Source organism: Nycticebus coucang, chromosome 12, assembly GCF_027406575.1.
Source record: "Nycticebus coucang isolate mNycCou1 chromosome 12, mNycCou1.pri, whole genome shotgun sequence".
In the NCBI taxonomy this organism is placed as follows: Eukaryota; Metazoa; Chordata; class Mammalia; order Primates; family Lorisidae; genus Nycticebus; species Nycticebus coucang.
The window spans coordinates 9,832,040-9,858,156 of NC_069791.1; the positions used below are offsets into that span (position 1 = coordinate 9,832,040).

Genomic DNA, 26,117 nt, shown 5'->3' on the forward strand with positions numbered 1-26,117 from the left:
AGCTACTTGGGAGGCTGAGGCAAGAGGATCCCTTGAGCCCAAGAGTTTGAGGTTGCTGTGAGCAATGATGCTATAGCACTCTACTGAAGGCCACAAGTGAGACTGTTTCGAAAAACAAAATAATAATAAAAATTAAAAAAAAAAATTGAGAAAGTTAGCTATCTACTGTTGAAGAGCAGTGAAAGGGGACAGTCTCTCATTTAACACACTAATTGTCTTTCAGACAGGAACCTGAAAAAAGCTGTTGCATTTTTATTCAGACATGTATAAAAACAAAACAAAAAACTTCAATGATACAACATACATTTTCCCCCGGTTCTCCATCCAAGGGGGATGAAGAGGTCTGAAGCTGGGTCTTCTTTCTGTCCCATCTGGAAGCTTCTCACTGCTGGATGAGAATAGCTCCTAAAAGTGGATCTTGGGGACCATTGTGAGTAAGGAGTGGAGATCATTTATAGCACATGTAGGTTATGGTTTATCCAAAGGTATTTTGTTATTTTTCATTTTGACCCACCCACCCACCACATCCTGAGATGAGAGGTCTGGACACAGGAGGAAGATGTGGTTTTTGGGAGTTAGTCTTCATTCAGTGCAAAAGTAAGAAAACAACGACCTTTACAAGAGCTCTGACTTACATCAGTTTTCCTTGATACCTTATAGTAGGAGGTGTGCACTGGAATTAGATTTTGAGTCCTGGACCTGCTGCTTAATTTAGTCGCTTTAAGGCTCACTTTCCTTATCTGCATAATGGGATAATATGTATCTCACAGAATTGCTTTAAGGATGAGATAGTATAGGTAAAGTTTAACATGATGCCCAGCTCATACTATTCAATTAACAGCAATCAATATGTATTCCTAACCTCTTTCTGCACTTGACAAACTTTTAAGCTTCCTGGTCTTTCTAAGACATTAGGAGTCATACGTAAAAATTTTGCTTTCCTCTCCCAGGTTTCCTCCCATTCCTCTTTCTGAACCTAGTCCCAATAAGTCAGAGCCTGAGATAAACGGACAGGGAGAATAATCCTTCATATCTCCAGTAGTCCCCGTGAGGAGGCTGAGGAATGAGATTGAGAAAGCACACAAAACAGGGATAAACCTTCTTTCCTGTGTTGGGAAAGAGAAGAAAGTGCACAGCTGGCTACATATCACAAGAATTTTTTGTCAAAGTGTTTAAAAGCCTCCAAAGGTTGAGTGGAATTGTCTAGGACTGGCATAGTAGGGCTAAGACCTGTAAAAGAGGAAGAGGAAGTAGAGAGAAGTAGGGGTACCCTCTAGAGGCACTAGCTGCCATCAAAAACTCCTTGAGTACCTCAGGGAGCAGGGGTTATGTTCTCTGGGCATTAGCCTTGGGGAAAAGTCTGCTATGCCAGTAATCAGGGTTATCAAAGGCAGAGTCAGTAGCTTCTAGGCTACGTAGAGTTTTGAGGCGGGCATAATGAACATGGGGGGCATGGTGGCTACTAGGCCCCTGGAAAGCTCTCATTTCTTCATACCCTTGCTCAGTTGCTGGGCAGGCCCCCATGGCTGCATATTCCCCCCCAGGACCACCTCCACCACGTCGCCGATTCATATATTCATAGTCTTCATCTGGAGTTGTGCCAGCAGTGGGCATGATGGGCACGGGGTGGAGTGGGCAACTCTGTGTGCTACCCAGGGAGGCACTGAGGTCTGATCCCACATCCATGTATTCATAACCCAGCTCCTCGAGGGAACTTGGCCGGGGAGGATGAGGTGGACTGTGCCTTCTCCGGTTCATGTATTCATACTCCTCCTCTTCATCTTCTTCTTCAGTACCCAGGACAGAACTGCGACCCACTGAAGAAAGAGTGCCTTCTCGGGAGGAGGGAGTACCTAGGGATTGAGAAGAGAAGCTAGGTATGTGGAGGACATGATGGCAATAGGCAGTCGGGAATGGTAGAACTTTTTTTTTTTAAAACAGTTTCACTATGTTGCCCTTGGAGTGCTATAGCGTCACAGCCCTCAAGCCTCAACTCTTGGGGCTTAAGCGATTCTCTTACCTCAACCTCCCAAGGCTGAGGGGACTACAGGTGCCCGCCACAATGCCCAGCTATTTTTTGTTGTAGTTGTCATTGCTGTTTAGTTGGCCCAGGCGAGGTCGAACATGCCACCCTCGGTATATGTGGCTGGCACTGTAAGCACTGTGCTACGGGCACCAAGCCAAGGGGGGAAAATTTTTAAAAAATAAATACGGAGGCATGTGATCAGAGAAGACAAAAGAATTAAGAGAAAGGATTAGGCTCGGCACCTGTAGCTCAGCAGCTAGGGCACCAGCCACATACACCAGAGCTGGCAGGTTCGAATCCAGCCCAGGCCGGCTAAACAACAATGACAACTACAACGGAAAAATAGTCAGGCATTGTGGTGGGCTCCTATAGTTCCCAGCTACTTGGGAGGCTGAGGCAAGAGAATTGCTTAAGCTCAAGAGTTTGAGGTTGCTGTGAGCTGTGACACCACGGCATTCTACCGAGGGCAACAACATGAGACTCTGTCTCAAAAAAAAAAAAAAAAATTAAATTAAAAGAGAGGCTTGGCGCCTATGGCTCAAGTGGCTAAGGCACCAGCCACATACACCTGAGCTGGCAGGTTTGAATCCAGCCCAGGCCCACCAAACAACAATGACAGCTGCAACCAAAAATAGCCAGGCGTTGTGGCAGGCGCCTATAGTCCCAGCTACTTGGGAGGTGGAGGCAGGAGACTCGCTTGAGCCCAGGAGTTGGAGGTTGCTGTGAGCTGTGATGCTACAGCACTCTACCGAGGGTGACAGCTTAAGGCTCTGTCTCAATAAAAAAAGAGAGAGAGTGGAACCTGTGGCTCAAGGAGTAGGGCGCTGGCCCCATATACCAGGGGTGGCGGGTTCAAGCCTGGCCCCTGCCAAAACTGCAAAAATAAAATAAAATAAAAAATAAAAAGAGAAAAGATGAAAGGAATAATTGAGGAAAGCCCTAGGAAGATTAGGCACCTTTGAGGTGTGTATCTGGCATGACATAACCATTGACATCCTCTTCCTCTAACCCTGGTGGGGAGAGTGGGGTGACAGGAGTAAGTAGACTATGGCGCTGGGAATGGTAGGCACTGTCTCCACGGGGCCGCGGACTCCGGCTCCGGCTCCGGCTCCGGCTCCTACACATTGACACCTTCTCTTGGAGCTCAGCTTCAGAGCCTGTCACATGGCCTTCTGATGACTCTGATGCCAGGCGTGTCCGTGGTATTGGATGCAGAGAGACTGGACGGGGACATCTTTCACTACCTCCACAAACTGCAGAATCCTAAAGAGGAAAACAAACAGAAAATAATACAAGAAGATTTATATAGAGACAAGGAAAGAAGGAGATTGAATAGTTCAATGCCTTCTTTTTTGTAGGACGATGATTAAACCTCAGAGTCTCAGTTGCCCTGGGTAGAGTGCTGTGGTGTCATCATGGATCACAGTAACCTGAAACTCTTGGGCTTATGTGATCCTCTTGCCTCAGCCTCCCAAGGAGCTGGGACTATAGGAATATGCCACCACACCTGGCTAATTATTCTATTTTTTTTTTTTTTTTGTAGAGACAGAGTCTCACTTTATAGCCCTCGGTAGAGTGCCGTGGCCTCACACAGCTCACAGCAACCTCCAACTCCTGGGCTTAAGCGATTCTCTTGCCTCAGCCTCCCGAGTAGCTGGGACTACAGGTGCCCACCACAATGCCCAGCTATTTTTTGGTTGCAGTTTGGCTGGGGCCAGGTTTGAACCCGCCACCCTTGGTATATGGGGCCGGCGCCTTACCGACTGAGCCACAGGCACCGCCCTAATTTTTCTATTTTTTAAGTAGATACAGGGTCTTGATTTTGCTTAGGCTGGTCTTGAACTCTTGGGCTCAAGCAATCTACCCACCTCAGCCTTCCAGAGTGCTTGGATTCCAGGCATGAGCCACCTTGCCCAGCCTAAACCTCAAAAGTTTCTAATGCCTCCCACATAACCCTTATCATTCCGATCCTAAGACCCAACCTCTCATCAACAGACTTTACCTGGGAAGCTTCCCCAAGATTGCTCTGGTTCATGGGCATGTATCCAGATGATGGATTTAAAAGGCTCTGGCTCTAGGATGAAAAAAGTAAGGAAAAGGTTTAAGATGAAGGAAGAATCTACTCTTACCATAGGGGGCCTGGAGTGGTTAATCTGGTGTCTGTAGGGTTCATGAGGGCTTAGAGTGTAGAGAATTGGGTAACTACTTAGGAGGTGTCTTACCCCACGTGGTCTATTAAGTGTTCCAATGGGTAGGCTGAGGGCAGAGCCCAGTGTGGTTGCCAGATTGTCCTCCTCTGCTTCCAAGTCTAGGTCTAGGTCTAGTTCTGGCTCCAGCTCTACTTCTTCCAGTTCCTTGTCTGTCAGAGCAGAGGGCTCTGCCCCAGGTGCTATTCCAGGCCCACTCTCTCTCTATAGGAACAGGTGATTGTTAGGGTGGATCCTGGTTCTAGCCAAGTCTCTCTTTCTCTAAATTTCTTTGATACCTCTTAGCTCTTACTTACCTTTATGACCAGATACCGGGGTGGGTCTCGGGCCATCCTGGTGAATTCATTGGCTAGTTCTTTAAAGGTTGGTCGAATGTTCTCATCAATCATCCAACCTAGGGGTAAAATGTTAGAGGTAGACACACAAAAGGGGATAGAGCCATAAGACAAGTAGAGAGGGAAGTCAGTTAGAAAATGGCTGGGATCAGTAGGTAACTCACACTTGACCATCACCATGTAGACATCAATGGTGCAAATCTGGGGCTGTGCCAACCGTTCCCCTTTCTCTAGCAGGTCTGGCACTTCAGCCAATCGTAGCCCTGCATAGGGCTCAGCTCCGAAGGTCATCAACTCCCAAACTGTCACACCTGATGATAGGAAGAAATGTACTAGTAGGTGGTAAAATGGTTGACATGGTCATGAAGTGAAAAGAAGGCATAACCTGAATTTTTTTTTTTTAGAGACAGGGTCTTGCTCTGTCACTCAGGCTAGAGTGCAGTAGCATAATCATAGCTCACTGTAATCTTGAACTCCTGGACTCAAGTGATCCTCCTGCCTCATGACTATAGGCATAAGCCACCACGCCAGGCTAGTTTTTAAATAATTAAAAAGAATTTTTGCAAGCAGCGCCTGTGGCTCAAGGAGTAGGGCGCTAGTCCTATATGCTGGAGGTGGCGGGTTCAAACCCAGCCCTGGCCAAAAACCACAAAAAAAAAAAAAGAATTTTTGCATAGATGGGGATCTTGCTATGTTCAGGTTGGTCTTGAACTCCTGGCCTCAAATGATCTTCCTGCCTTGGCCTCTCAGAGCACTGAGATTGCAGGCATGAGCCACTGTGCCCAGGAGAACGTGATTTGACACAAGGATCTGAAGTGCTTAGAAAAGGGGTCTTGATAAATTGTGGTATATGTATCATGGAATACTATGCAGCCTTAAAGAAAGATGGAGACTTTACCTCTTTCATGTTTACATGGATGGAGCTGGAACATATTCTTCTTAGTAAAGTATCCCAAGAATGGAAGAAAAAATACCCAATGTACACAGCCCTACTATGAAACTAATTTGGGACTCTCACATGAAAGCTATAACCCAGCTACAACTTAACAATAGGGGGAAGTGGGAAAGGGGGGGGTGGGTAGAGGGAGGGGAATCGGTGGGATCACACCTGTGGTGCATATTACAGGGGTATTTGCGAAACTTGGTAAATGTAGAATGTAAATGTTTTGGCACAGTAACTGAGATAACGCCAGAAAGGCTATGTTAACCACTGTGATAAAAATGTGTCAAATGGTTTATGAAGTGAGTGTATGATGCCCCATAATCATATCATTGTATACAGTTATGATTTAATAAAAAAAATAAAATAAAATAAAACAAAAGAAAAATTAAAAAAAAAAAGAAAAGGGGTCTTGGGCAGCGCCGGAGCAGTGCTGGCCCCATATACCAAGGGTGGTGGGTTTGAACCCTGCCAAAACGCCCGGCCAAACTGCAACAAAAAATAGCCGGGCGTTTTGGCAGGTGGCTGTAGTCCCAGCTACTTGGGAGGCTGAGGCAAGAGAATCGCCTAAGCCCAAGAGCTGGAGGTTGCTGTGAGCTGCAATGCCACAGCACTCTACTGAGGGAGACAAAGTGAGACTCTGTCTCTAAAAAAAAAAAAAAAGAAAGAAAGAAAAGGGGTCTCAAAGGCAATTGCAAAATTGGCCCACTGATGGTATGGAGGGCACTGAGATACACTGACCATAGCTCCAGACGTCACTCTGGTGTGTGTATTTCCCAAAGTGAATACTCTCAAGGGCCATCCACTTAATTGGAGTCTGAAGAGTAAAGATAAAGGTGTCACCAGTTGATTTCTACACACTTTCTTAGCATTTCTAAGCCCCAAATTCTCTTATCATTCTTTTCCTTTGTTTCTCTCTGAACTTAAATTGTTGACATCTCTAGCTTTCTCTTCATGAACTTACCATGAGGCATGAAGGATCTGCCTGCCCCTGAAGGAAACCACTGCCTCCTCCCTAACCCCATGCTTTGGTCCACTCCCACCTCCTTACCCAGCCCTTTCTGTCACCTTACCTTGGCCTCACTATGTAGTAGCTGTTTATCATCCGGTGGCAGCAGATCAGCCACACCGAAATCTGCTACCTGAACCTGACTAGGTGACTTGAGTAGCACATTTCGGGCAGCCAGGTTCCTATGTACCATACCATGCTCCTCAAGGTAGTACATACCCTAAAGGGAAGAAAGTACTCTCAGGGTTGGGGGAAATCAGTAAGTCACTGAGATCTAGAATCCTCCCAAACCCTGAAGATATGTCTGAGAACTTCAGCCTTCCTACCGCAGCCAGGCAGGTTTTTTTGTTTTGTTTTTGTTTTTTGAGACAGAGTGTCAGTATGTCACCCTCGGTAGAGTGCCATGGTGTCACAGTTCACAGCAATCTCAAACACTTGGGCTTAAGCGATTCTCTTGCCTCAGCCTCCCAAGTAACTGGGACCATAGGCGCCCGCCACAATACCCAGCTATTTTTTTAGAGATGAGGTCTTGCTCTTGCTCAAGCTGGTCTCAAACTTGTGAGCTCAGGCAATCCATCCACCTTGGCCTCCCAGGGTGCTAGGATTACAGGCATGAGCCACCGTGCCCAGCCCAGCTGGGCAGTTCGTATCATAGAGCTCCTCCAGGCTCCTCTCACCTTTGCAATCTGCACTCCCCAGTTGAGCAGCAGTTGTGGCCCTAGTGCTCCCCGGTGTTGTCTCACATGATCCAGCAGAGAACCCAGAGGCAAGTATTGAGTGACCAGCTGCAGAGATGATCCTGGGCATAGTCCCAGCAGCCGTACAATGTGGGCATGGTCTAGACTGCCAATGGCCAGCATATGCTAAGAGACACAAGAGGTGTTATCCAGGAAACAGATTCACATACAGTCTGCACATGGCACACCCAGACCAGGGCCCCCCAACATTCAAGTACATCAACATGGCTAACATGGCTGTTAACACAGGGTCATGCTTCTACATGATTGTATCTAATGTTGTCCTCTCTCCTAGTGGCATACAGAGCTCCTTTCTTTTTCTATCTTTCTTTTTTTTTTTTTTTGAGACAGAGTCTTACTATGTTGCCTTCGGTAGAGTGCTGTGGTGTCACAACTCACAGCAACCTCAAACTCTTGGGCTTAAGTAATTCTCTTGCCTCAGTTTCCTAAGTAGCTGAGACTACAGGCACTTGCCACAACCTGGCTATTTTTTTTGTTGCAGTTGTCATTGTTGTTTAGCTGGCCCGGGCTGGATTTGAACTCGCCAGCCTCAATGTGGCCGGTGCCCTAACTACATGGTACAGGCACTGAGCCCAGAGCTCCCTTCTTTCACTTACATCTGTCACAGCTTGAAAACTTTGCCGTCCACTCTTGTCCTCAATGACTTTAATGCAGACTGGAATCTTGATAGATTCACCCTCAGGGATCCACACTCCCTGGGAAGTTTGGGGCAGGAGTCAGTCTAGGTCATTCTCCCCAGATCAGCCCTTGGCTAAAATTTTTTCCCCTTTGCCCTAAATCCTCCTCCCACTTCTCCAGCCTTCCTGTGGGTCACTCACTTTGTGCACAGTTCCAAAGACACCTGAACCAAGCACTTTAAGCTTCCTCAGCTCTGTCTCTTTGAAGATTCTGGCCAAAACTTTGTTAGCCTTCTCACTGGGATCCAGAGGCTCTATACTCTGAGGAACAGAAGGGATAGAGGTGTTGGTGAAGGCCCAACTCACATTCTGCTCCAGCCTGCTCCCCCTAAGTGGTGAACACAGCACAGAGCCCAAAGGACAGGAAAAGAGACTGTCTTTAGTCCTGGAAAACACTGTAGGCATATGGAGAAATAACAGACCCCAAGGACTGAAGCAATTGTTTGTTGTCATGAGATTAGAAATTCAGAGAGCCGGGTTTTCTTTTTAATGGGGGAGGCAGGGTCCGGGGTGCCCCTTGGGAATATTATTAATACTGTCCCCACCTTGACTCCCCTCACAACCATCCTGAAAGGATGAATGTAACTTAGACACAGAGAACAGAAGTAAGTTTTTCAAAGTCATGTAGGAAATTAATGGCAAAATCAGAACTAGAATGTATGCCTCCCACTTCTCTGACCAGAGTTCTATCTAGAGAACCACACTCTCTCCTTGAAGAAAGGGATCAAATCTCCAGGGAGAGAAGGGGAATGGTGCTCATTTCATTTCTGATCTGTGGGTGCATTTGGCAAGAGGGACCTCTCGAAATCAAGCTAAGTACTCACCTCGCCTCGTTCCAAGTAGCGCCTCATAGCCCTTTTATTCTGAATCTGGCGCCCACGCCAATAGAGAAAAGTACCACCCAAGATCAGGAAAATTGCTACCAATCCTACTATCACCATCAAAGCCATCGTCAGATGGGTTTTGCTGTGGAATATAGAGAAACCAAGCATTATCCTGGATATACACCTCCATTACCAATATCTTCTATACCTGTGCCAAGATATAGTGCAGATGTGGAGCAAGAATTTAACTTTCACACACATTTTTTTGTGACGGAGTCACTTTGTCACTCTTGATACAGTGCTGTGGCGTCACAGCTCACACCCTATAGGCACCCACCACAACACCAGGCTATTTTTAGAGATGGGGTGTCGCTCTTGCTCAGGCTAGTCTCATACTCCTGAGCTCGGCCTCCCAGAGTTCTAGGATTACAGGTGTGAGCCATCGTATCAGAGTATACATATGTTTTTTATATATATATATATATATATATATATGTCCTTGAGCAATGAAGGGACCAACCTAATCTAGACCACCATTAGGCTACTACAAATTAATTTTAGGAAAGAAAGGCCAGAAGCCTGGATTCTTATGTCTCAAGTCTAATAACAGTGGACTGTGTATAAAAGGGGGAATGAATAGATGCACTCTTCTTTGCAGGTAACCGCCCTCACCCTAGCTTTTCTCCCAAATATCCCCAGCTTCCAGAATCTCCAAGACCATCATCATACCTGATCAGCTCCAATGGTTGGCCTAAACAGTCTTGTAGCTCTGGTCCTTTACACCTAAAAAAGACAGCCAACACCTTAAATGGGAGCTCGAACAACAGAGGCTCAATGCCAATGGCCTCAACCTACAAAAGCTGTTTCAGAACCTACCATGGCATCCTATCCTGGAGCCCAAAGCCTAACACAAGCTGTGGCCTCCATCTCCAGTTCATCAGCCCTCCCTGAGCCCCTCTATAATGAAACTCATCTGAACTGAGTTTATTACACGTTCCCCAAATTGTACTGTGCTGTTATTGAGTTTCCCTTTCTCCAGTGCATCACTACCAGGCTGAGAGTGATCCTTAAATCACAGTCCCCCTCTTCTCTCTTCATCCTAGTTTTGTGCTCCCACCCTTCAGCCTGCACCCTCTTTTCATCATTCCATTACTGACCCCTGAGTGCAATTCTCATGGCAGGGCTGACATTCATTCTGAACATCTGGGTACTTGTAGATGGGGCCCTTGGCACCTAAGACTCCATTTGGGCAGCTGCTCACACAGTGGGGCCCATCTCGAAAATGGGCACATTGGGTACAAGCATCAGAGCCCTGAGTAGAGAAAGCAGGAAGAATTGGATTCCAAGGTTAACTTCATAACTCCCAGGAAAGACCAACCCAGCCACTTAGGATCCTCCAGCCACCATCCTTAGATTATCTGGCTTCCCTGTACTGTCTCTGGGGTTCGGCTATATCATTTCCTAGATGCTCCACGTGTTGCCCCTCACCTATCTGCCTTAGAGATTATGGTGCTGCTACTATACCGAGCCATTGCATGTGGCAGTGCCCTCCATGGGCTGGCATTCTGGGTGGCAGGAGAAGCATTCAGCATCATGGGCAAACTCACGAGGCTCCCTGCAGTGGGGTACAAAAGAAGTGGGGTCACTTTCAAGTCCTAACCATCACGTCCTGAGCCCACACCCACAGGTCTCCTACCTCATTCCCACCAAGGCATATGCAGAAAGCTGTCTAAACGTTCAGGTGCACAGCTCCATCCTAGAGCTCCACTTCTGCCCCTTCTTTTTTTTTTTTTAAGTTTATTTATTTATTTATTTTGCAGTTTTTGGCCAGGGCTGGGTTTGAACCTGCCACCTCCGGCATATGGGGCCGGCGCCCTACTCCATTGAGCCACAGGCACCGCCCTCCGCCCCTTCTTGATTGTATCCCTCACTATACCCATTCAGAAAGTTGCAGTGGGTCACACAGACACCTCCTCGGCTGTAGTTGCGGCAGGATAAGCACTGACTAGGGCCTGGACCCCAGCATCCCCCAGAAGAGCACAGTGGGTCACACACTTTGCCCTCTGCCACTGGAAAGGAAGGGGTGGATTAGGAGAGGAGCCTGGGGATACCTACCAAGCCCTCTCCTACTCTTCCTCATTACTTCTTCTAACCTAACATCCCCCTTCTCCATAGTTTTATCCCCAACCCCATTCCCACTTCAGGGAAGAAAAAGCCTTACACCCTGTCTTCCCTGACTGCCTGTTCTCCACACCTAGTGGGCCCTTTCCCTCACCACAGTCTCTGCGGGGCCGATTGTGCTTGATGTCTAGTCTCTCTTCCGAAGGCCCCCGAAGCAGCTTGGTCCAGTTCAAGGAATGGTGGTAGCACAGCTGCCGATTGGCACTTATGTAAATACGCCCGGCACTAATTTCCTTCAGGGACCGGAGGCCCAGAGATGTTACATTCAAGTTCTTCATGATCAGCAACGAGAAGCCCCGGCTGAGGATAAAGAGATAGAATGACACACGAGAGAAAAATCTCAATTAAATTCAAGAAGGAGGGAGTGGGAAGGGGGGCTCAAAAGCTTCCCACCCAGTGGGTACAGTACATGGATACATGGCACACTCCCCAGGTGTAGGACACAGCTCAACTCTGACATCAACCTGTCATGTGTGAATTATACAGCCTAATGCTTATAGCCTCATACTAATCTGAAATTTAAAATAATAATAAGAAAAAAAGGGGGGCAGAATGAGAGGGGAGACTACTAAGAGAAAATTAACTGTGCAGTGGATTCATTTCATTCAGCAGATTTGCTCTGCGCTGGTCAGACCCACCAAGAAGGATGCCTCCCCTTTTGCCTTTCCCTGTCAAACTCTCAAACCCTGTGGTTCTGCTCTTTGAGTCAGCACCTTGCATTTCCCTCAAGAATGCCTACCAAGCAGGGCTCATGGCCTATTCCTGCCATCAACTCTATCCCCTACTCACTTGTAGAGGCTTCTGCCTCCAATGGTGGTCAGGTTGGAAAAAACACTGAAGTTGTGCATGTGGGGAGGCCAAGACTGGATGTTCAGGTAACCTGAGGAATGGGAGAGAGGCCTGTCAACAGGGAGTCTTCTCCCTTCCTCTTTATGAGGTTCCTGGCTCCTCCCCTGCAACTTGTTTTGTTTTTTCCCCTGTAACTTCAGACATAATTTTCTCAAGGAGTTAGTTAAACCACAGTTCATGCAAGTGGGTCACCTATTCCTGTCAGAAAGGGCAGACTCTGGACCCACTCACCTGTGATCTCCCGGACTGTCCGGAAGACATTGAGCTTCTCAGGGTCCAGGGCAGGGATCTTGTGCCAGGGATCTCTGAGGAGAACAATAAAAGCAGTCAACAATGGCTTGGCGCCCGCAGCTCAGTGAGTAGGGTGCTGGCCACATACACAGAAGCTGGCGGGTTCCAACCTGGCGCTGGCCTGCCAAACAATGATAACTACAGCAACAAATAGCCAGACATTGTGGCGGGTGCCTGTAGTCCCAGCTACTTGGGAGGCTGAGGCAAGAGAATAGCTTAAGCCCAAGAGTTTGAGGTTGCTGTGAGCTGTGATGCCACAGCACTCTACCGAGGGCAATATAATGAGACGCTGTCTCAAAAAAGATAAAAAATATGGGCGGCACCTATGGCTCAATGAGCAGGGCGCCGGCCCCATATACCAAGGGTAGCGGGTTCAAACCCGGCCCCAGCCAAACTGCAACAAAAAAATAGCCAGGCGTTGTGGCGGGCGCCTGTAGTCCCAGCTGCTTGGAAGGCTGAGGCAAGAGAATCGCGTAAGCCCAGGAGCTGGAGGTTGCTGTGAGCTGTGTAACGCCATGGCACTCTACCGAGGGCGGTAAAGTGAGACTCTGTCTCTACCAAAAAAAAAAATAATAATAATAAATAAATAAATAAAAGCAGTCAACAAGATAGAGGCATAACCTATTACCAATGAGCACACATAGCCTCCAAACTTGGTTTCTAAACATCACTCTCCACTAAAAGGAAACAAGACTCTGGAGAAATGGCTGGGGTGAGAGAAATATAACATGAGCCTAGAACTGTGATTTTTCAACCAGTATACCATGAAAAAAAGTCTCACTTTGTCACCCTTGGTACAATGCTGTAGCGTCACAGCTCATAGCAACCTCAAACTCTTAGGCTCAAGCGATCTTTTTGCCTCACCCTCACAAGTAGCTCCAACTACAGGTGCCTGCCACAACACCCAGCTATTTTTAGAGATGGGGTCTCCAACTCCACTTGAATTACTGTGACTAGCTGTACTGTATTTTTTTTCCTCTCTCTCTTTTTTTTGTAGAGATAGAGTTTCACTTTATTGTCCTAGATAGAGTGCCGTGGCGTCACGCAGCTCACAGCAACCTCCAACTCCTAGACTTAGGTGATTCTCTTCCCTTAGGCTCCTGAGTAGCCAGGACCACAGGGCCTGCCACAATGCCCGGCTATTTTTTTGTTGTTGTTGCAGTTTGGCCGGGGTGAGTTTGAACCTGCCACCCTTGGCATATGGGGCCAGCGCCTTACCGACTGAACCAACGTGCCACCCAAAATAAGTCATGTTAGTATTGAGTACATTGGATACTTGCTTTCCATTCTTATGGGGTTTTTTGGGCAGTTTTTGGCAGGGGCCGGGTTGGAACCTGCCACCTCCGGTATATGGGGCCAGCACCCTACTCTTTGAGTCACAGGTGCCGTTACTCTCTCTCTTTTTTTTTTTTTTTTTTGAGACAGAGTCTCACTATGTTGCCCTTGGTAGAGTGCAATAGCATTGCAGCTCACAGCAACCTCAAACTCTTGGGCTGAGGGCAGTGCCTGTGGCTCAAAGGAGTAGGGCGCCGGCCACATATACTGGAGGTGGCGGGTTCAAACTCAGCCCCAGCCAAAAAAAAAACTCGGGCTGAAGCGATTCTCTTGCCTCAGCCTCCCATGTAGCTGGGACTACAGGAGCCCACCACAACACACGGCTATTTTTTGGTTGTACTTGTCATTGTTGTTTGGCAGGCCCGGGCTGGGTTCAAACCCACCAGCTCCGGTGTATGTGGCTGTCACCCTAGCCGCTGAACTACAGGCGCCAACCCTCTTTTTTTTCTTTTTTTGAGACAGACTTCAAGTTGTTGCCCTGGGTACAGTGCCATGGCATCACCGCTCACAGCAACCTCCAACTCCTGGGCTTAAGCAATTCTCTTGCCTCAGTCTCCCAAATAGCTGGGACCACAGGTGCCCGCCACAATGCCTGGCTATTTTTTGGTTGTAGCTGTCATTGTTGTTTGGCCAGCTCAGGTGTATATGGCTGCCACCTTAGCCACTTGAGCCATAGGTGCCGAGACTTTTTTTTTTTTTTTTGATTAACGTAATTTAAGTGTGCCATGAAAGTTTAACTATATGTTCAAGTGTGCATGAGATAAAAAAAGTTAAAAAACACTGGCCTTAGAGTATCTTGTACAAAAGAGTAAGAAAATATTCGGGGGTAGGCGGTGACTGTGGCTCAATCGGTAAGGCACCGGCCCCATATACCGGGGGTGGCGGGTTCAAACCCGGCCCCGGCTGAACTGCAACTAAAAAAATAGCCAGGCGTTGTGGTGGGCGCCTGTAGTCCCAGCTACTCAGGAGGCTGAGGCAAGAGAATCGCTTAAGCCCAGGAGTTGGAGGTTGCTGTGAGCTGTGATGCCACAGCACTTTACCGAGGGCCATAAAGTGAGACTCTGTCTCTACAAAAAAAAAATAAAAATAAAAATAAAAATAAAAGGGCAGCACCTGTGGCTCAGTCAGTAAGGCGCCGGCCCCATGTGCCGAGGGTGGCGGGTTCAAGCCCGGCCCCGGCCAAACTGCAACCAAAAAATAGCCGGGCGTTGTGGTGGGCGCTTGTGGTCCCAGCTACTCGGGAGGCTGAGGCAAGAGAATCACTTAAGCCCAGGAGTTGGAGGTTGCTGTGAGCTGTGTGAGGCCACGGTACTCTACCGAGGGCCATAAAGTGAGACTCTGTCTCTACAAAAAAAAAGAAGAAGAAAGAAAAAGAACAAAAAAAAAAAATAAATAAAAATAAAAAAAAGAAAAGAAAATATTCGGGGGCCCCAAGTGAGCTGACTCCTGCACTGGCTTCGCCTTGGGCCTTCCCCGGATCCCTCCTCCCCCCCAAAATAAATTAATTAAAAAAAAAAGAAAATAAAGAATGAAGGGTATGGGCTGGGCACGGTGGCTCACGCCTGTAATCCTAGCACTCTGGGAGTCCTAGGTAGGTGGATTGCTTGACTCAGGAGTTTTAGACCAGTCTGATGGAGAGTGAGATCCTGTCTCTGCTAAAAATAGAAAAACTAACCAGCTGTAGTCCCGGTTACTCAGGAGGCTGAGACAAGAGGATCACTTGAGCCCAAGAGTGTGAGGTTGCCATGAGCTGTGGTGCCATAGAACTCTACCGAGGGCAGCAGAGAGAGACTCTGTCTTAAAAAAAAAAAAAAAAAAAAAAAAAAAAAGGGCGGCGCCTGTGGCTCAGTGAGTAGGGCGCCGGCCCCATATGCCGAGGGTGGTGGGTTCGAACCCAGCCCCGGCCAAACTGCAACAAAAAAATAGCGGGCGTTGTGGCAGGCGCCTGTAGTCCCAGCTGCTCGGGAGGCTGAGGCAAGAGAATCGCGTAAGCCCAAGAGTTAGAGGTTGCTGTGAGCCGTGTGACGCCACGGCACTCTACCCAAGGGCAGTACAGTGAGACTCTGTCTCTACAAAAAAAAAAAAAAAAAAAAAAGTGGGCAGCGCCTGTGGTTCAGTCGGTAAGGCACCGGCCCCATATGCCGAGGGTGGCGGGTTCAAACCCAGCCCTGACCAAACTGCAACAAAAAAATAGCCGGGCGTTGTGGCGGGCGCCTGTAGTCCCAGCTGCTCGGGAGGCTGAGGCAAGAGAATCGTGTAAGCCCAAGAGTTAGAGGTTGCTGTGAGCCGTGTGATGCCACGGCACTCTACCTGAGGGTGGTACAGTGAGACTCTGTCTCTACAAAAAAAAAAAAGAAGTGTACAGCCTAAAGATACTAGTTTGAAGGGATTACCAATAGCCAAATCAGGGGCAAATAAACACCAAAATAAATAATGATTATAAAGGATTATAATACACTGAATAGGCTGGGCTTGGTGGTTCACACCTGAAATCCCAAGACTTTGGAAGGCTGTGGTAGGAAGATCACTTGAGGCCAGGAGTTCAATACTAGCCTGGGCAAGTGACTCCCTATCTGTACAAAAAAATTCAAAATTAGCCTGTAGTCCCACCTACTCTGGAAGCTGAGGCAGAAGGATCACTCGAGCCCAGGAGTTCAGGCTGCAGTGAGCTACGATCATGCCTCTGTACTCCAGCCTGAGTGACAGACCAAGACCTTATTTCTAACAATAATAAATAAGTAAATAAATAAATAAATAAATATTATGTCAATGTAAAAAATTAAAAGAAAAAAAAGTGGCCATAGTATTTCTCTCTCTCACACACATATACACACTTTTAAGTGCTAACCTATAGATTAGGAAGTCCCTTTGCTTTTGTTGTTCCAAGAAGCAGAACTAGGGGAAACAGCCGAAAGTCATGGAGAGGCAGATTTTTTTTTTTTGAGACAGAGCCTCAAGCTGTCACCGTGGGTAGAGTGCCATGGCATTACAGTTCACAGCAACTTCCAACTTCTGGGCTCAAGCGATTCTCCTGCCTCCGCCTCCCAAGTAGCTGGGATTACAGGCATCTGCCACAACGCCCGGCTCTTTTTTGGTTGCAGCCATCAATGTTGTTTGGCAGGCCCGGGCTGGATTTGAACCTGCCAGCTCAGGTGTATGTGGCTGGTGCCTTAGCTGCTTAAGCCACAGGTGCCACGCTGGGGAGGCAGATTTTTATCTAAGTTTAAGAGAAACCTTTTAGAAAGCTTTAAGAAGGATATACTAGGGCGCCGGCCCCATATACCGAGGGTGGCGGGTTCAAACCCGGCCCCTGCCAAACTGCAACCAAAAAATAGCTGGGTGTTGTGGCAGGCGCCTGTAGTCCCAGCTACTTGGGAGGCTGAGGCAAGAGAATCGCTTAAGCCCAGGAGTTGGAGGTTGCTGTGAGCCGTGTGAGGCCACGGCACTCTACCGAGGGCCATAAAGTGAGACTCTGTCTCTACAAAAAAAAAAAAAAAAAAAGGATATACTGTCACTGTCCTTGGCAGGCTGATGTTGGATTGCACAACGATGTGCTGAGGGAATTCAGGGACCTCCTTAAGCAATGCATGGGATGTTGAGTTAATCATTCCCCTAAGTCCTTTGTAACCACTAAAGTTTTATGACTTAGATTCCTAGTCAGCTCCACCTAGGAAGGTTTAGGCCAGTGAAATCAACCGTGAGGAGTGGACAGGGTGGAGGATTGAGGAGGGAAGGCAGACTCTCTAACCCATTGAGGCCAGTGATAAGAAAGTCCAGGTTGCCCAGGATCTTGGTGCAGTTCACAAATCCATCGATGTTGCTTGAGTCCACAGTCTGGAAGCGGCTCCCAGAACCTGTCCCCTCACAGGCTGCAAACAAAAAAGAGGTTCAGTGGGGGTGGTCTGAGCAGTCTCAGAGGAAAGCATATCTCTTTTCAACTTCTTATCATCTCCTACTCACCTTTAGGGCATAGCCCCCCACAAGGCTCACACATCTTTAGCCCATTTTTATCTACTTCCATCTTGTCAGGAGGACAGGCTCTGACACAGGAAGTTTGATCCACCACAAAGTTGTCTAGGGAAGAGAAGGGCACATTAGTGGAGAGGGAGGAACAATGCCAACTACCAAGGGAACACCGTCTGGGCCCTTCTCCCTCCCACTCTGCACTGTCTTTGTCCCACTACCACCCCAGTTTCCTTTTTTTTTTTTTTGTAGAGACAGAGGCTCACTGTACCATCCTCGGTTAGAGTGCCATGATGTCACACAGCTCACAGCAGCCTCCAGCTCTTGGGCTTACGCGATTCTCTTGCCTCAGCCTCCGGAGCAGCTGGGACTACAGGCGCCCGCCACAACACCCGGCTATTTTTCTGTTGCAGTTTGGCCGGGGCTGGGCTTGAACCCACCACCCTTGGCATATGGGGCCGGCGCCCTACTTACTGAGCCACAGGTGCTGCCCCCCAGTTTCCTTAAGAGCTTTCCCTTTCCTCTATGTTGCTACAAACAACAGAACTATGGGCAATAGCTAGAAGTCATAGGGACACAAGTGGGGACACGCAATGGGGATGGTTAGATGATCATAACCATTTGCCTTCCAAGTTCCCAATTTGATCCCTTTTACCCCCCAAAATTTTATCTACAATTCTGGACCCACTATTGTCTGTCCTTCCCTTCAGACACTTACGGGGACAGCTGGCTACACAAACTCCTCCATACTGGTACTTGGTGTGGGGATTGGGTTCCAGCTGGAAAGTTAGCTTATTATAGACAAGAGGCTGTGGACACCGGGGTACACAGGCTCCACTGTCATTGAAGTGTCGACAGGCCTGGGAATGTAGAAGACTCATAAAACTCATGTTACATATGTACCCCTACCTCCTCCCCAAAGCCCACATCCCCATTTTGAACCCAGGCAAACAGCAAGAGTACATACAAAGCAGTCTGTGTCCTGAGGGCCTGAGCACCCCCCTGCACACTCATCATGGCAGCACTGATTGGGGTTGGGCCCAAAGCAGTGACCATTACACTGAGGGGCACAGATGGTCTTGGTCACTGTGGAAGGAGAGAAAGCACAACTGTCAGGACTCTTAGAACTGCATTCTGAGACCACTGCTCTTCACTACCCCCAGGGATGACACAGGCTTGGGCAGGCAGGGATATGAAAGTGTATTTTTTTGAAGTTTTTGGAGGGAAATTCAAACCCACATGTCTGGCAGTCTTCTGGTCCAGGACCCCAGCATCGCCCCTTGCAGACCTCATGACAGGGGGGACCTGGTTAGGAAAAAAGACAACACAAAGGACAGTCAGAGCTAGGAAAGGGTTGTTTGGATCAACAGGGTATGATGTCAGCACACAAGAACCTCAATCCCAAGAAGCAAAGAGCCAGAGCAACGTCCCTCCCTGCCCTTGGAGAGCAGGGCTGGGCTCAGTGAACCTGTCAACAAAGGGTGGAGCCACGCCTCCACACTACCCACTGGGCAGCTAAAGGGGACAGACTTGGCAAATGCCAACCAACCTCAGCTCCAGTCCCAACCCAGGGACTCCTTGGCAAACTGAACCCAGCAGAAAGATATGTGTGTGCACAGAAGGAATAGCAGATGATGTGCAAGGGTAGGTGGGTTCCAAGGAGAAGGGGGGAGCTTGTGGTGGAAAGAGTAATGGCCTTGGAGTTGAAAGAAATAAATTCTCTGGGCAGCGCCTGTGGCTCAGTCGGTAAGGCGCCGGCCCCATATACCAAGGGTGGTGGGTTCAGGCCCAGCCCCAGCTGAACTGCAACCAAAAAATAGCCGGGTGTTGTGGCGGGTGCCTGTAGTCCCAGCTACTCGGGAGGCTGAGGCAAGAGAATTGCTTAAGCCCAGGCGTTGGAGGTTGCTGTGAGCTGTGTGATGCCATGGCACTCTACCGAGGGCCATAAAGTGAGACTCTGTCTCTACAAAAAAAAAAAAAGAGAGAGAGAAATTCTCTGCTTAGAACTCAGAGATCTTTTTGCTCCTCTTCTCGATATACATCCTCTTTGGCTTGGGTTCCAGGGGACTTGTCTGGTCCTTCCTGGTGGGCTCTCGGGCTAGGGCCTGGGGTATTTGTTCAGTGGAGAAATGGGTTCAGATCAGGGATGTAAGGATGATGGGAAAGGAATCACTCTGGTTTGGTGGGGCAGGGGGAACAGTCTTTATCATGGTCACTCACAGCTTCTGCCATTGTCCTTCACCACTATCTCAGCGCATCGGTCCCTCACGATGTCCCTCCAGTCAATCGTGTCCATGTGACAAAGTTTATCATTCTTCTCAATATAGACGCCCCCTGACAGAATCTCTGAGGTAAAGGAGAGACATGGCAGCGTCAAGGGCTACAGCAGAACACTTCCCTGCCTCCCCACAAGTCCGAAAGATATCTGAGATTCAGCAGCACAGGAAAGAGGGCAGATAGCCGGGCGTTGTGGCGGGCGCCTGTAGTCCCAGCTGCTTGGGAGGCTAAGGCAAGACAATCGTGTAAGCCCAAGAGTTAGAGGTTGCTGTGAGCCCGTGTGACGCCACGGCACTCTACCCGAGGGCGGTACAGTGAGACTCTGTCTCTACAAAAAAAAAAAGGAAAGAGGGCAGACAGGTATGTCCAATTAAATCCAAGGTGCAGAGAAAGCTCTCCTTATAAGAGAAGTCAGACCAAAAGAAACTCCTGCCTCCTCAAACACCTGTCCAGATCCGGTTTAGCCAGTGGGGGAGGGAAGGGAAAGATGGAGAAGATCTCTGACTCAACAACAGCCCCCACCCCCAGCCCTACCTGTGTGTTTTCCAACTGACTGAGACAGGGTGAAGCAGCAGGTGACCTAGTGTTATTTAACCCTTATGTGCCTCCAGCTTGTTGAGGGTTGGGAGGGAGTAAGGGTAGGATTCCCAGGGAAAAAGAAATATCAAGGTACATAGTACTTTGAAGTTAGAGAAATGTGTGACGGATCTTGCTCCAACTCCAGTCCCACCAAGGAAGAGGACCCTCTCCCTAGAGTAGCTCCCTATTGGAGACCCTCTACTGTTTAGGAAGTGGTGGGCCTTTAGACCACAGTGGTCAAGGAAGTGGGCACCTTGGATGGGGCACATAAAGTGAATAGTAATCATCGGGGAGGTGTCAGCAGGTTGGCTGAAGGGGACAAGGCCAGAAGGAGTTACCAAGAACTGACCAGTGAGCTGAGTAAAGCGGAGCTGGCGAAGAGCATGGCTGGAATTGGTGTTATAGTTCAACATGACAAAGATGGCAAACTTCCCATCATAGACTTGGGTGCCCCGCACGACTCGGAGGTTGGGTAGTGGTAGTGTAGAGAATTCATTCATGGCCACGAGGACATAGCCTGTCACTTCTCGGATCCACTGTGATGGAACAGATTGTATCAATGCATGAAAAGGCAAAAAGTCTCAGTCCCTTCTCCCTCCTTCAGGAATTATGGAATCCTTAACTCTTTTTCATCACAGCTCACAGCAACCTCCAACTCCCGGGTTCAAGCGATTCTCCTGCCTCCACCTCCCAAGTAGCTGGGACTACAGGCACCCGCCACAACACCTGGTTATTTTTTGGTTGCAGCCATCATTGTTGTCTGGTGGGCCTGGGCTGGATTCAAACCCACCAGCTCAGGTGTATGTAGCTGGCGCCTTAACCGCTTGAGCCACAGGTGCGAAGCCCTTAACTCTTTTACATCTTTCTAATTCCTATTTTGCAGTAGAGAGTAGATTGTGTTACACCACCCTGTCACTTCCAATAGAGAAGACAAATAACAGAAATTATCGAAGAATTCTAGTTTCCTACCTTTTTTTTTTGCAATAGGGCCTCACTCTGTCACCAGAACTAGAGTCCAGTGGCATGATCATAGCTCAAGGCAACCTCCAACTCCCAGACTCAAGCAATCTTCTTGCCTCAGCCTCCCAAGTACCTGGGACTACAAGTGCCCGCCACCACAACCAGCTAATTTTTTTCTATTTTAAGTAGAGATGGGGTCTCATCCTTGCTGGTCTTGAACTCCTGACCTCAGGTGATCTGCCTGCCTCAGCTTCACAGAGTGCTAGGATTATAGGCATGAGCCACTGCATTTGCCAAGTTGCCTGCTTTTTTTTTTTTTGAGACAGAGGCTCACTTTGTTGTTACCCCTCGGTAGAGTGCTGTAGCCTCATAGCTCACAGCAACCTCAAGCTCTTGGGCTCAAGAGATTCTCTTGCTTCAGTCTCCCAAGTAGGTGAGACTACAAGTGCCCGCCACAATGCTGGGCTATTTTTTAGAGATGAGGTCTCACTCTAGCTCAGGCTGGTCACTCCTGAGCTCAGGCAATGCACTCACCTTAGCCTCCCAGAGGGCTGGGATTACAGGCGTGAGCCACCGTGCCCGGCCTTAGTTTCCTGCTTTTTTTCTTAAAGTTCCTCCTGCCAGGAGGGTCCTTGCTTAGCTCCTTCCTCATCTCCCCAGGTGCATCTCAGTCCTCAAGTGTCTCTTTGCACTAGTCCCTGCTTCCTTTGCACAACCACAGAACACCACCTGCCCCATAAACACGGGTTTGAATCTTAGGAACTACTGAGTCCCAGGAATGCTGAACTCCAGCAGAGAGTAGCCCTGAGAAAGAGAAGGTGGCTTCTATGGGGAGAATAAAGAGGAGCAGGTCGAAGAAGGGGGACAGGCACTCTAACCTGCAGGAAGGAGAGGTCAGCATTGTGTCCTGTGAGCACAATCTCCAGGTTTCCCATCACCACCTCACACCTCTCATAGAGCTTGTACAGTGTCTGGTACTGGTTCTCAGCATCGCCAGTCACACTCAGCCCATTCAGAGTCCCAGGACACACTGTTCAAAGTGGAAGGAAGAGTGGCAGTGGGCTGGACACAAGTTCTCAAGTTCTTGGCCCCATTTGTCATTCCTCAAGACACCCTCCCCCCCAGTGTGCCTTCTTCCAGCAGGATCAGAAGACATTTGCCTCCAACCCTCCCACTAGGAACAGATAGGCCTGCTATGGCAGAGAGCCTCCTCTCTTCTCAGAAATCCCCTCAATATCCCCTGAATGCAAAGGTGAAAAGGTTTCCTTTTTCTTCCAGGGACCTCCTGTGCCTCTTTCAGGTACTGAGGGGTTAATTGAGAAGCAAGACAGGGGATTTTTTTTTTCCCCCTCCCTAGAAAGGAGAAGTTAGGAAAGGACCACAACTTTGATTAGCCTCTTCTCCCCCTCCAACTAGGGCACTTACTTCTTCACCCTCATCCTGCCTCTCTCTGGGTCCTGGAATAAACATCTCTTTGGGGCTAGCACACAGCCCCTATTGTGTCTACAGAGGGTGGGATGGGGGCAGTGGTAGGGGCAGTGCCTGGGGCCACAGTCCAGCCCACAATGAGGCTATTCTATCTAGGAGGAGGGGGCTGCCCCACCCTGTCCCCAGATACTCCATCTTCAGCAGTACCCCTCTTCACCCGCAAGCCTGGGGCTCTGACAAGTGACCCCACTAGAGGGGGGAGTTCTGGTGGTGGTGGGGTGTCAATAGAAGCTTTGTCTTTAAAGCTAGAAGATAAGGAGCTGGTTGCCTCCCCTCTCTTCCTAAACTCTAGCTTTCCTTCTCACTCCTTTCCTTAGCCCAACACACTCCCTCAGCATGGCTTTCTAGCCTCAAGAGTATTTTTTAGCAAATACAGAGAAGCCTGGAGGGAAACAGTAGCAGACTCCCTACTCTAAGCCTTCCATGCAATTTCATTGTTAGAATAGATTCATTAAAAAGACTTCCAACATGGCAATCCTTACCCTCACTAGGGTAGAGTCTAGACCAGAGGCACATGAGGCGTGTCAAGTCTTGGGAGTTCACTTTTCTTTGTAAATGTGGAGGGCAATGGGCTGTGGGAAATCTTGGACCCTAAAGCCCCACTCCAGTCTCACTCTTCTGGCTCAGAGACAGGCTCCGGGTGGAGGGGGTGGGGAGTAGAGAGTAGATACCACCTGTTCCAACCACCCTTCCCTGAGGCAATGGCAGCTCAGTGGGAGTCAAAGTGGGAATGTGGGAGGGAGATTGGTGAGATCTCAACTCCTCCTACTAAATATACCCTTCAGTCTGACCACTTGACCTTTGAGGGTTCCCATTCTCTATCACTCCCTATGAAGAGGAGAGGTTTGCTAGTCTCAGCAAAGAGGGGTAAACAGGCCTGGAACTCCCAAGAGCTTGGGAACTCCAGGGTCCTTGGGCTGAAATGAAAGAAACTAGGAAAGTTAGTCATTTCTGGAACAGCCCCACCCTGATTCCCTTCCTGGCAGGACACCCCCTTTTCCAAGTTAAGGCGCCAATCCTTCTCCCCAGATAAGGGAGGAGCCAAGATTTCTGCACAAGGAAGTGGTGTGTGTGTGTGTGAATGCATGCATACACACTTATGAACATGTATACTTCTCTACCGCTGGCACCTAAATCTATGCTGATCTGTCCTTGGGTTTCCTTACAGGTGGCCCCATTCATCCCACCTACCCATAAGTGTTTGTGCAGACTTTGCATCTATGCTTGTAAAGATACAGTGTTAGAGGTCCCAGTTCCCTGCCACCCTGAGGGTAAAGTCCATATTATACAAACAGGGCAAAGGGCTTGGGTGGGAAGGGACTGTAAGCAATACCTCTGGGGAGGGACCAGGCACCTTGGGGAGCAGGATGGGTAAGGGGAATTATAAAAATCCCTGATGTAAACAGGGACCAGGGGCATAGGGAAGGGTAATGTCACAGACCCTTCTCTAGTAGAGAGCACTGAGGCTGGGTCAGAACAAGAATCTGTAGCCCTCCTCAACCAGAGGCCTCCCCTTCAACATCCCCCACCCCCATCACTGCCAGGACAAAGGGGCTATAGAAGGACTGAGACAGGGCCGGATGCCCAGAGGCTGCAGGAGCCAGATAAAGGGTAAAGAGACCCAACCATGCCTGCCTCCTGCCTCCCCCAGGGAAGGTGGCCAGAATCTGGGACTCCCGGGTTCTTAGTTGAAGATCCAGGGGTCTGGGTGGGACAGTTATATAGCCACTCCACTGGTCCCTCCCACTCCAGACCTCAGACCACCCCCCTCCACCAGCTGGGAGTGTTCACATCTCAAGATCTCAGGGTCTAAATTTAGGTCCAGCAACTGTGGGGGAAGCACAGGTGGTTTCTCCCACTTCCACCCTGGGGAAGGGGCCCTGGCTCTGCCAAACCCCAAGCTGAGGTCGGGGGGATGGGAAGATATCAACAGGACTTCAATTCCAAAAACACCAGCACCCCTTGGGTGTCCAGAGACACGGCAAAGGGGTGGGCACAGATAGCATGGGAGTGGGAGGAGGATTAGAGAAAAGCAAGCCAGGACTCTTCTCTAGAGTCCTAGAGACAGTGTCAGACAATAAACAGAATGTGGGCAGCAGGCAGACTGAGCCTAAGAAGGACTTCTCAAGGATGGGAGGCTCAGTAGGGAGCCGAGGGGCCCTCTTGGCCCTCAGGTTGGGGACAGAAATAACAAAATGCCCCAGCAGCTCCTAGCCCAGGGCCTTGTGTATATTAGGTGCTCAATAAATATTAGTTGAATTGCCCTGAGTCCTGACAAAGAGAGGGTGATCATGTTGGGCCAGCTCTATTATTTTGAGGGGAAGCGAGAGGGCAACCTCTGTTCCCTCTCTCCCTGATGTCACCTGGACTTGGCCCTCTGGTTGATCTCAGCCCTCCCCAGGGCAGGCTCACTCACGCAAGAGGAGGTGCCGCTCCTGTTTTCCAACACTAGACAACAACAACCTCTCCAACCCTTCCGTAGCTCCGCCCCGTCGGCAAAACAACGAAACTGGGGGTTGCTGAAACCAGGTGTCGGGTGGGGGACAGGAGGCTGGGGAGCAAACAGAGACCCTTCCGCCGAGATCCCCACCTCCAATCATCTCCCGTTTACAGAAAGGTCCCCGCTCTGCTCCCGGCAGGCCCCTCAGAGGTGCGAACTGCTTGTGTCGGGAGGAGAGACCAATTAGATAGAGGGTCGGCGACATGCTGGGGAGGAGACGTCCAGGAACGCATTCCCTGCCAGAACCACCCCAAGAACTCGAGCCTGACCGCCCTCTCTCAGGTGGTCGCAGCGCACCCGGGCACCCTGCCCCTGCCCTCAGGGACTGCGCACCACAGCTCGGGCTCCCAGGGTCCCAACCCGCCTGCCTCCTGCGCCGCTTACCTGCCTGAGAGTTGCCCACCTCGGAGCCCCGGGCCAGGCTGAGAAGCAAGCCCAGCACCTGCAGAGCCCCGTTCGCCCTCATGACTCCAGAGGAGGGAGAAGGGAGCCCAGCCGAGTCCGGCCCGGGGGCCCCTGGACTAGGACATCGAAGCGGGAGCCACCTGAGCCGCCTGCGAATTGGTGGCGGCGGTTACAAAACTGCAACCGGAGCCGGAGCCGGAGTCCGGGCGGGATGGCAGGGGAGGGTTGTGTGCCGGCGAGAGAGGGAGGGAGGGAGGGAACGCAGGAGGCAGGGGTGAGTCACGGCCGCGCCCCTCCGCGCGGGCCGAGTGGTGATTGCAGTAGCCCGGACGGCCCTCCCCGAGCGCCACGCCCCGCGGGCCGGCAACCTAGCCCGGCAGACCAGGATGGGTGTTGCCAGAATTTTTCTACGGGAGCTGCTTTAAGGGGACATCAAGATTCCAAAAGCCCCCAACTCCAAGGAAAGGGAACGAATGAGGGTGGGGACAAAGCTCCAAAGCCCGGCCCCCTGAA

The 26,117-nt window shown here is 49.5% G+C and overlaps 1 protein-coding gene across 5 annotated transcripts; it reads right to left on the minus strand.

The window, feature by feature from the left end:
- Nucleotides 1-230: 230 nt before the first annotated feature.
- ERBB3 (erb-b2 receptor tyrosine kinase 3) lies at nucleotides 231-25,909 on the minus strand. Of its 5 annotated transcripts, XM_053555934.1 has the most exons (29): nucleotides 25,584-25,833; nucleotides 25,290-25,359; nucleotides 22,090-22,241; nucleotides 20,601-20,787; nucleotides 19,616-19,741; nucleotides 18,635-18,700; nucleotides 18,363-18,481; nucleotides 18,114-18,255; nucleotides 17,393-17,506; nucleotides 17,181-17,301; nucleotides 12,038-12,111; nucleotides 11,747-11,837; nucleotides 11,052-11,257; nucleotides 10,713-10,845; nucleotides 10,301-10,391; nucleotides 9,934-10,088; nucleotides 9,506-9,559; nucleotides 8,777-8,918; nucleotides 8,094-8,213; nucleotides 7,872-7,970; nucleotides 7,195-7,380; nucleotides 6,582-6,737; nucleotides 6,250-6,325; nucleotides 4,733-4,879; nucleotides 4,530-4,627; nucleotides 4,249-4,437; nucleotides 4,029-4,100; nucleotides 2,983-3,289; nucleotides 231-1,853 (listed from the first exon to the last, which is right to left on the minus strand). In XM_053555934.1, exons 2-29 carry the CDS (start codon nucleotides 25,297-25,299, stop codon nucleotides 1,327-1,329), a joined length of 3,960 nt encoding a protein of 1,319 aa, XP_053411909.1. In that variant the 5' UTR covers nucleotides 25,300-25,359; nucleotides 25,584-25,833; the 3' UTR covers nucleotides 231-1,326. The 5 variants fall into 5 exon arrangements, with proteins under 5 accessions (XP_053411909.1, XP_053411907.1, XP_053411910.1 ...); XM_053555932.1 differs by lacking the exon at nucleotides 25,290-25,359 and having other exon boundaries at nucleotides 25,584-25,909; XM_053555935.1 differs by lacking the exons at nucleotides 25,290-25,359; nucleotides 25,584-25,833 and adding an exon at nucleotides 25,116-25,283.
- Nucleotides 25,910-26,117: the final 208 nt, after the last annotated feature.

Excerpts from the sequence above, each read along its gene's own strand:
- ERBB3 (XM_053555932.1), bottom strand. The coding sequence starts at position 25,665 with ATGAGGGCGAACGGGGCTCTGCAGGTGCTGGGCTTGCTTCTCAGCCTG. Across the intron at positions 6,326-6,581 it reads TACTACATAGTGAGGCCAAG|ACTCCAATTAAGTGGATGGC; the intron begins GTAAGGTGACAG and ends TTTACTCTTCAG. Across the intron at positions 4,628-4,732 it reads CTACATGGTGATGGTCAAGT|GTTGGATGATTGATGAGAAC; the intron begins GTGAGTTACCTA and ends TTTTACCCCTAG.